Source organism: Lathyrus oleraceus, chromosome 3 (genome assembly GCF_024323335.1).
Source record: "Lathyrus oleraceus cultivar Zhongwan6 chromosome 3, CAAS_Psat_ZW6_1.0, whole genome shotgun sequence".
Taxonomy (NCBI): Eukaryota; Viridiplantae; Streptophyta; class Magnoliopsida; order Fabales; family Fabaceae; genus Lathyrus; species Lathyrus oleraceus.
This window is the reverse complement of record NC_066581.1, coordinates 273663859-273672544: the sequence shown is the minus strand read 5'-3', so window position 1 is coordinate 273672544 and position 8686 is coordinate 273663859. Positions and strand designations below refer to the sequence as shown.

Sequence of the window (8686 nt, the reverse complement as noted above, 5' to 3'; positions counted from 1 at the left end):
CATCCAGAGTATCTGAGTGCTGCATCCAGAAGCTGCAATATATTCAGCTTCAATTGTTGAAAGCGCAATTCTTGACTGTCTCTTGCTGGACCATGAGATCAGGTTATCTCCCAGAAATTGGAAACTTCCAGAAGTACTTTTTCTTTCTATTTTGTCTCCAGCATAGTCCGCGTCACAATAGCCTACTAATTTGTATTTACTTGATTTTTTATCAAACAAACCAAGGTTAGTAGTACCTTTCAGATACTTAAATATTATCTTAATAGTAGTTAAGTGAGTTTATCTAGGATCTGATTAAAAGCGAGTACATAACCAGACACTTAATAAAATATCAGGTCTAGAAGCGGTTAGATAAAGGAGAGAGCATATCATACCTCTGAATAGCTTCTTATTTACCTTACTGTTTACCTCTTCTTTCTCCAGAAAACATGTAGGATGCCTTGGAGTCTTTGCTTGCTTACATTCTGATAAGTTAAACTTCTTCATAAGTTCCTTTGTATATTTGCTCTGATGAATGTATGTTCCTTCTGATCGTTGATCAATCTGGATTCCCTGAAAGAACTGGAAATTGGAGCAAAGTTTTATGTATAGTTTATACCTTCTTACTGATTATAACCGTGTGCTACTACTCGAGCCTTGTTTATGAAAACCTCTCCTTTCTCATTCAGCTTGTTTCTGAAGACCCGTCTGGTTCCAATGACATGGAAACCCTTTGGTTTCTGAGCAAGATCACATTCATCGTTTCTGGTGAACTGATTCAATTCCTCTTGCATGGCCATAATCAATTCATTATCTAGAAGAGCTTCATCAATAGATGTGGGTTCTATCAGAGATACCAAATCTAGAAGAGTCTCTTCAAAAGGTTTAAATGAAGATCTTGTTCTGACTTGAGCATTTTATCTCCCAAAATTAGTTCTTCAGAACTAGGGGTTCTTAATCTACTCTTCTTCTGATGAGTATGATCAACAGGAGCTTCTTGTTGAGTCATATCTTTAGATTCTTTGCCTTCTGAGTCTTTTTCTCCAAAATCAGTATCCTTGGATTCTGAAAGATTGATCTTCAAATTTGCAAATTTCTCAACTAGCTTTAACTTTTCAGGGTTAAGCTTATCATTGAATCTAACATGAATTGATTCTTCAAAAATTCTTGTTTCAGTGTTAAAGATTTTTTAGCGTTTAGAGCGTTCAGAGTATCCCAATAATAAACACTTTTGTGCTTTAGAATCAAACTTGCCAATATTCTCTTTAGTGTTCAACATAAAACATTCACATCCAAAAGGATGAAAGTAAGAGATGTTGGGCTTTCTTTTCTTCCACAGTTCACAAGGAGTCTTACCCATAATAGGTCTGATAGAAATCATGTTCTGAATATAACAAGTTGTGTTAACTGCTTCTGCCCAGATATGCTTAGCCATGTCAGTTTCTTGGATCATGGTGCGAGTCATTTCTTACAAAGTCCTATTCTTCATTTCTACAACTCCATTTTAATGTGGGGTTCTATGACAGTATAAATCATGGTAAATACCATTTAAATCAAAAAAAATCAAAATGTTTTTTTTCAAATTCGCCACCATGATCACTTCTGACTTTGACTATTTTGCAGTTCATTTCTATTTTCACTAGTGAGCAAAAGATAGAAGACACAGAGTGTGACTCATCCTTGTGTTTTAATAACTTTACTCGTGTTTAACAATTGTAGTCATCAATGATGACCAATCCATACTTCTTTCGATTTATAGAGGCAGCTTTCACTGGTCCAAACAGATCGATGTGCAGAAGTTCTAACGGTCTAGAGGTAGAGACAACAGTTTTCTCTTTGAAGGATATTTTAGAAAACATGCCTTTCTGACATGCTTCACAAAGAGCATCTGAAGCGAACTTTAGGTTGAGTAGACCTCTAACTAATCCAAGCTTATTTAGCTGATAAATCCTTCTCATGCTAACTTGGCTCAAACGTTTATGCCAAATCCATTATTCCTTATTAACATACATTAGAGACTTTACATTTTGATCCTCAAGATCAGAAAGTCTAATTTTATAAATGGTGTTCTTTCTCTTCTCGTTAAAAAGGATTGTGACATCTTTTTGACTGATAGCCTTGCAAGACTTTTGATTAAAAATGATATCATAACCATTGTCACTAAGTTGACTAATCGACAAAAGGTTATGCATCAGATCATCAACTAAAAAAACATTAGTAATAAAAGGAAGTTTATCGTTACCAATAGTTCCAAAGCCAATGATCTTTCCTTTCTGGTTTCCTCCTAAACCAACGAAGCCTCCAGGCTTAAGTTCCAAATCTTGGAACATAGACCTTAAGTTTGTCATGTGTCGTGAGCACCCATTGTCCAGGTACCATGACTAGTGTTTCAGTTGAGCTATTAAGGATGTTTGCACCTTAAATTATTTTATCCTTAGGTACCCACTTTATGGGTTCTCTCTGGTTACTTTTCCCAGAGTTTCTTATAACTTTGGGTCTTCTCGTAGAAGGATAATCATGGGGAATTTGTGCATGATACTTAGGTTTCAGGACTGAGTTCTTATCCTTTGTATGTTTTTGTGTCTATGCATAAATATCAAGCTCAGTGCCAGCAGGCACGAAATACACATAGAGAGGTTTTGGTTTTACCTTCTGACTTTCGTCAGGTTTTATAGTTTATGTACAAACTAAACCTTTTTTTCATTTCTACTAACTCTATAGATCAAAGAAGCCATTTTGCTTATATCTATGCTTTTAGCTAGAAAGTATTGGAATGCCATGTCATATCTAACGACACAATCAGTACCAGAAGCTTTTGAGACTATTTCCTCATCAAGTTTTGAAATTTTTCTTTTCAAAGCAGAGATGTTACTTTATAAAGAAAATAACTTTTCTTATAGAGAGGAAATATCTTTCTCAAGCTCACTGCGAGTTTCAGAAGCAACTACTCAGACTTATTTAAAGTCCTTGTATTTACTCTAAAGACTCTGGTACTTTTCCAACATTTCAGAGACACATGATTCAATATCATAACGATAAAGGTTAGAAAATACCTTTTCAAAATCGAAGTCAGATTCTGATTCTGATAATACCTTGTCTTCTGGCTCTTCAGAACCTGTGGGATCACTTGTAGTTTCCATCAGTGCAATGTTGGCTTTTTCTTCACCAGAATCTTCTTCTTCGGATTCTGAATCATCCCATGTGGCCATCAACCCCTTCTTGCCTTTGGAAAAATTCTTCTTAGACCTTTTGTCCTTTTTCAGCTTAGGACAATCATTTTTGTAGTGGCATGGCTCCTTGCATAAGAAGCAGATAACTTCTTTTCCAAAAACTTGCTTCTTCTGTCCAGACGAAGAATCAAAATGACATCGGTCCTTCTGGATCCTCTAAACTTTCCTTGACCATTTTGCATGTGCTTCTAGAGTCTGTTGACTCTCTTTGAAATTAGAGACAGCTCATCAACATCTTCTAAGTCTTCATCAGATCCTTCTGATTTTTCCTCAGCTTGATGGGCTCTTATCTTCTCAGGCTTAAATTTTAGGGCAACAAATTTACCTCTCTTCTGAGGTTCATTTTCTTCTAGCTCAATCTCGCGGCTTCTCAAAGAACTAACAAGTTCTTCAAGATTGATACTGTTGAGATCATTTTCCAGCTTCAAAGCAGTTACCATAGGTCTCTATCTTTTAGGAAGACTTATGATAATCTTCTTGACATGGTCAGCTGTAGAGTATCCTTTGTCCATAACTTTTAGTCCTGCAACAAGCGTCTGAAACCTTGAGAACATAATCTCAACAATTTCATCATCTTCTATTTTGAATTCCCCGTACTTATGGATTAAGGCCAATGCATTTGTCTCCTTTACTTGAGCATTCCCCTCATGAGTCATCCTCAGAGATTCAAAAATGGGTTTGGCATAATCTTTGTTTGTTATCTTCTTATACTCCGTAAAAGAGATAGCATGTAGAAATATGGTTTTGGCCTTATGATGATTTTTGAAATCTTTCTTCTGTTGATCAGTCATATCACTTCTTGCTATATTATTTCCTTCAGCATTCACTTGGTGAACGTATCCATCGACTACAAGATCTCATAGATCAACATCGTAACCAAGAAAGAAACTTTATATTCTATCATTCTAGTAATCAAATTTCTCACCATCAAAGATTGGTGGTTTTGCACTATAATGATCTCTTTCATTATTGTTAACAATGTTAGCAGCGTTAGCAGCAACCATTGTTTCTCACATAAAATAGATCGGTACTGAACACGGTGAAGAGTTGATAAAACTTTTATCACAACCAGAACCGGATCTCTAATTCCAATTGAAGGTGTGAAAAACACAAGAAAGGGGGGTTTGAATTGGGTTTTACAAGCAAAAGCTTTTTCAAAAACAAGTGAAGGTTGAGAAAAACAAGAAAGAAGGGGTTGAATTGTTTTAACTGATAATAAAAATAACTTTTGAAAACAAAACACACGCGAAAATAAAAGCTATCAACACAGAATTTTTATCCTAGTTCACTTGAAATTCAAAGCTACTCCAGTCCACCCGGCCAAGGTGATTTTGCCTTCAATAAGGATTTAATCCACTAATCTTGAAAGATTACAACAAATGAGCGTCTAAGAGGATAAATATATCTTAGACCTCTCAAGTTTACAGACTTCACAAGTCACTTGAGGAACATTCAGCAGTTAAGGAAAATTACAGTTATGTGCTTAGTGCTTTTAGGTAAGCAGAAATTACACAATATAAGAACAGAAGAAATGTTCACACTTAAGAGCAGCAACTCGTGTGAAAGGATAATAAGTAAGAGATATGAGATTAGTTTCAGTATTCTCGTTTGTTTTTTTTTTGTTTGTTGATCTTTGTGAAGATAATCCATCCTATATATAGGGGTTTGATGAAGAGACCGTTGGATGAAGGGATCTTGGAAATGATGGATGATTAATGTCATTAATCTTTGTGTTCTTTCCATAGCAGTTTGGGGCGCTTTAACTTTCTTCCAAAGTTAGATTCTTGCCATAAGTGGAAGACTTCATAGCTAAGTCTTTATTGATAGTTTCTGAATCAGAGTGTTTAGAAACCAGAGTTTTTGTTCAGCATGTGCATCTTCAGATAGTTGTAGACAACTGATTGACTTAAGAGGTTAGAACTTTTACTTGAGCGTCTGATATCTCTTTCTTCGTTGAGCTTTGTACACTTCCTTTGTTCAGAGTTAGAACTTCTACTTGAGTACTTTCTAAGTGGTCATTCTGAACTTGTGTCTGTATCTGATATATGTCTATCTGACCTCTTTTTGATTAGAGTCCTGCACACTTAGATGAATTATGTTAGGGTATCAATTTTTTTCATCCTTTGTTATCATCAAAATCTAGAGATGAATTGTAGACACTGAATTTTGTTCTTACAATCTCCCCCTTTTTTATGATAACAAAAAAACTTCAGAGTGATGATGAAACAATGATACTATCAGCAAGAATTAAAAAATATCTCAGAGTAAGATGAGTGACGACTCCCCCTGAGATAGATCATAATAGGTTTTTCAGAAGTTCTTACTAGATTTTCTTTGTGTAGTAGCTAGTTTTTACCTTAGATGTTATCCTGTATAGCTTTGGAATTTTCATAATAGACTAATGTGTGCAATGCAGTAAGAGGCTTAGATATATTTTCATCATAGATGTTTTTATTCTCCCCCTTTTTGTCAGACTCAAAAAGACTTAGCACATAAAGAGTAGTCAAAAGAAACAGTTTCATATATGAGAAAAGGAGGTACAGATAAGCAGCAATTCAAAATAGAGAGAACACAGAATACATAGCAGAAAAATAAGGAAAGCAACAAGCAAAGCCTAAGTGCCTAAGGGTTCGGAGGCGGAGCCATCCTTTGGAGCAGCTGAGTCAACAGGTTCTGAATGTTGTTATTGACGGATTTCTGTTGATCTAGTCTTGCTCTCACTATCTGTTTCTCCTTCTGCAACTCTTCCAGAGTCTTCAGGACAAGAGGAGCAAAATTAGAGTGAGATTGCTCCCCCTAAGTCAGAGCATCATTACTTTCCTTTGCAGCTTCTTCTGCAGCTATGCGTGCTGCTTCTTCAGCATCAGCTTTTGCTTCAACTTCAGCTTGAGCAGCAGCCTCTCTTGCCCTTTGCTCTTCTTCCAAATGAGTCTTCTCTTCTACTTCTCTTCTAGCCTTCTCTTCTGCCTCTCTGACCAGACGTGCCTACAGCCTTTCTCTAGCTTCTCTGATGAAGTCGTTGCGGACTTGTTCAGAGAGGCCTTTCAGCTTGAAAGCCTAAGAGGTCATCCATCTGATCACTTTGTTCTAGTGAATCCTCATTGTAGAGGGATCGTCACTAATACCAGAATTTTAAGATAGGGGTCTGATCTTCTCCACTAGAGACTCAGCAAATAAAGTAATTGCTTCTTCTAGAGTGGGGAAGGTAGGTTCTAGTTCAGGAGTGGGAGATGGAGATGCTGGTGGTATGTGGGTAGTTTCAGTGTGAGTTCAGAGGTAGGGATGATAGGGTTTTCAGAGGGTGTTTCGATGGGAGTTTCAGATGGTGGTGTTTTTGGTTGTTCAGATGGTGGTGGTGGTGGTTGTTCAGGTGGTGGAGGAATGTTGGCTTCTGGTTCAGATTGTTGTTGTGTGGAAAGGGAACGAGCCTGAAGCTGAGCCAAGGTGGGAGATTGGGGTTCAGAAGGTTCTAAGTCAGAGGAGATGGTGTAGTAATATGGGGATGAGGGTGTTGAAGAGGGTGGTGATATTGGTTCATTGAACATTTCTGCTTCATAGATGGGTAAGGTTGTGGTGGTGAGGTTAAATTTTTGAAGAGGGGGAGATGAGAGGTTAGAGGAAGGTGTTTCAGAGGGTTTGGTGGTGAAGGGTGAGGGTTTAGATTGTGTGTAGATGGGTGAGGTTTGGGGAAGAGAAGAAGCAAGTTGCTTTAAATGTACAGAGGGAGAGTGATGAGGCAATGACTTACTTGGAGATTCGATCAGAGGGACAGGAGGTCTTGATACAAAGGGTTCCCCTGGCTTTGCTTTCTTGGCCTTCTTTGACTTCTCAGAAGGTTCTCGCATTCTCTTCATAAAATTCGGTGGATGCTCAGGCAGCCAATCCACAGAGAAATCTGAGATGTACACTCCTTGGTTGGCCAGATCCTGCAGATAGTTTGCAGCAACCTCTAGAGGATCAATTTTTGAGAAGAGATAGAGGTCGTTGGGAATTTTCCTCTGATCTTTTAGTGCTTCCCAAGAGGTGTCCAATGAAGGCTTCACCCGGATTTGCTCAATCACCCTCATGCTCTTCAGATTTCGTGCGTTCAAAGGCCTCTTAGTGTCGATAGTGACATCCTCCATCAGATTGTGGTGAATCAGGTGATCCACCAACTCACTCTCTATCAGAACATTAGAAATCAGCCTTCCCATAGGGATGTAGGTTTTGGGCTTCATGTTGTTTCTGGTGTCTCTTACAGAGTCCCAAAGGTACTTGAACAGCAACGCTGGCAGATTCAGCTTTAGCCCTTTATGAAGGCAATAGAGTATGCACTTCTGATCAGTGTTGATGTAGTCATAAGAGTTGGAGGCTGGGCGGTGATGAATAGTTCTCAGAATGATCTTCATCCAGACTCTGAGGTTCTGGTGAAGTTCCTTGTTCTTGGAAGAATTACCCTCGGCGTTCTGTTTGAAGATGGTTGGGGCAATTTCCTGGGACATATACTTTGCCCTAGGGTTTATGTTGTAAATCCGTCTTCCCCTTGTCTTCTCCATGTTCAGAAGGGAGGCAATAGACTTCTCTGTGATGAAGATCTTCACCCCCAGAACATAGGACACGATGTAGTGATCATCTGAGTCTGCAAAGCGCCAGAATTCCTTTACCAGATATGTGTAGACGGGACCATAGAGCCTTTGGAAGTATTTTTCCCACCCTTTCTTTCTGAGTTCTTCAGTGAGGTCTATTCCATTCCTCTTCATGTTTTCAAAATCCACCAGGGATTCACACAAAACTTCAAGCTTGTCAAACGGATTGGCAAGATGAATGTCGGGTTCACGATCCAAGATGTGGGGTTCTTTGTATATGGGGGTGGAGACAACACCAGTTGCTGCAGTGGTTTGTTGAGAAGAACTTGAAGGTTATTCTGTTGATTCCATCTGTTGAGAATAGTTGTACACGGATTATTGTTGGGAATCCATGAAGAAGATGAAGTTGTTGAAGGTTAAAGAACTTTGAGGATGCTTGAGAAGGAGAGAGGTTTGTGTAGGATGTGAGTGAAAAGTGTGAAAGTGTGAAGTGTGAAAACTATAAGTACAAATAAGAAACATGCAAAACGACAGCGTTAGGTAGAAGGTGAATAGTTAAAATTAATGATGGCACAAAAAAAGAGTTGACACGCTTAGGGGAGACATTGATTACAGCTAATGATGGAAGTCTAGTCCACACATCAGCATACTGCTCGAGGAGATCTCAAGGGTCTGTCTCTTGATTTCTACTAGACGGTTGTCTAGAAGATCCAAGGTCAGACGCAAGATAACCCATGTGTTGATCTATCTGATCTTCAGGAATACCAAGGGATTGGATCCTAAGGATTTCTGATTCAAATGACTTCTAACTGGTAGAAGTATCAGAGTCAGATCCAGATACCAGATGTTATTTTCAGAGCCTTATTTTTCTATTTCAGATAAGCATGTTTGATTCATTCTGGGCAATTTTCA

At 38.2% G+C, this 8686-nt stretch overlaps 1 protein-coding gene across 1 annotated transcript; it reads right to left on the bottom strand.

Moving 5' to 3' along the window:
- Positions 1–6421: 6421 nt before the first annotated feature.
- LOC127130807 (uncharacterized) lies at positions 6422–7948 on the bottom strand. The gene has a single exon (XM_051059774.1). It carries the CDS (start codon positions 7946–7948, stop codon positions 6422–6424), a length of 1527 nt encoding a protein of 508 aa, XP_050915731.1.
- Between the last annotated feature and the right edge of the window lie 738 nt (positions 7949–8686).

Excerpts from the sequence above, each read along its gene's own strand:
- LOC127130807 (XM_051059774.1), bottom strand. The coding sequence starts at position 7,948 with ATGAAGAGGAATGGAATAGACCTCACTGAAGAACTCAGAAAGAAAGGG.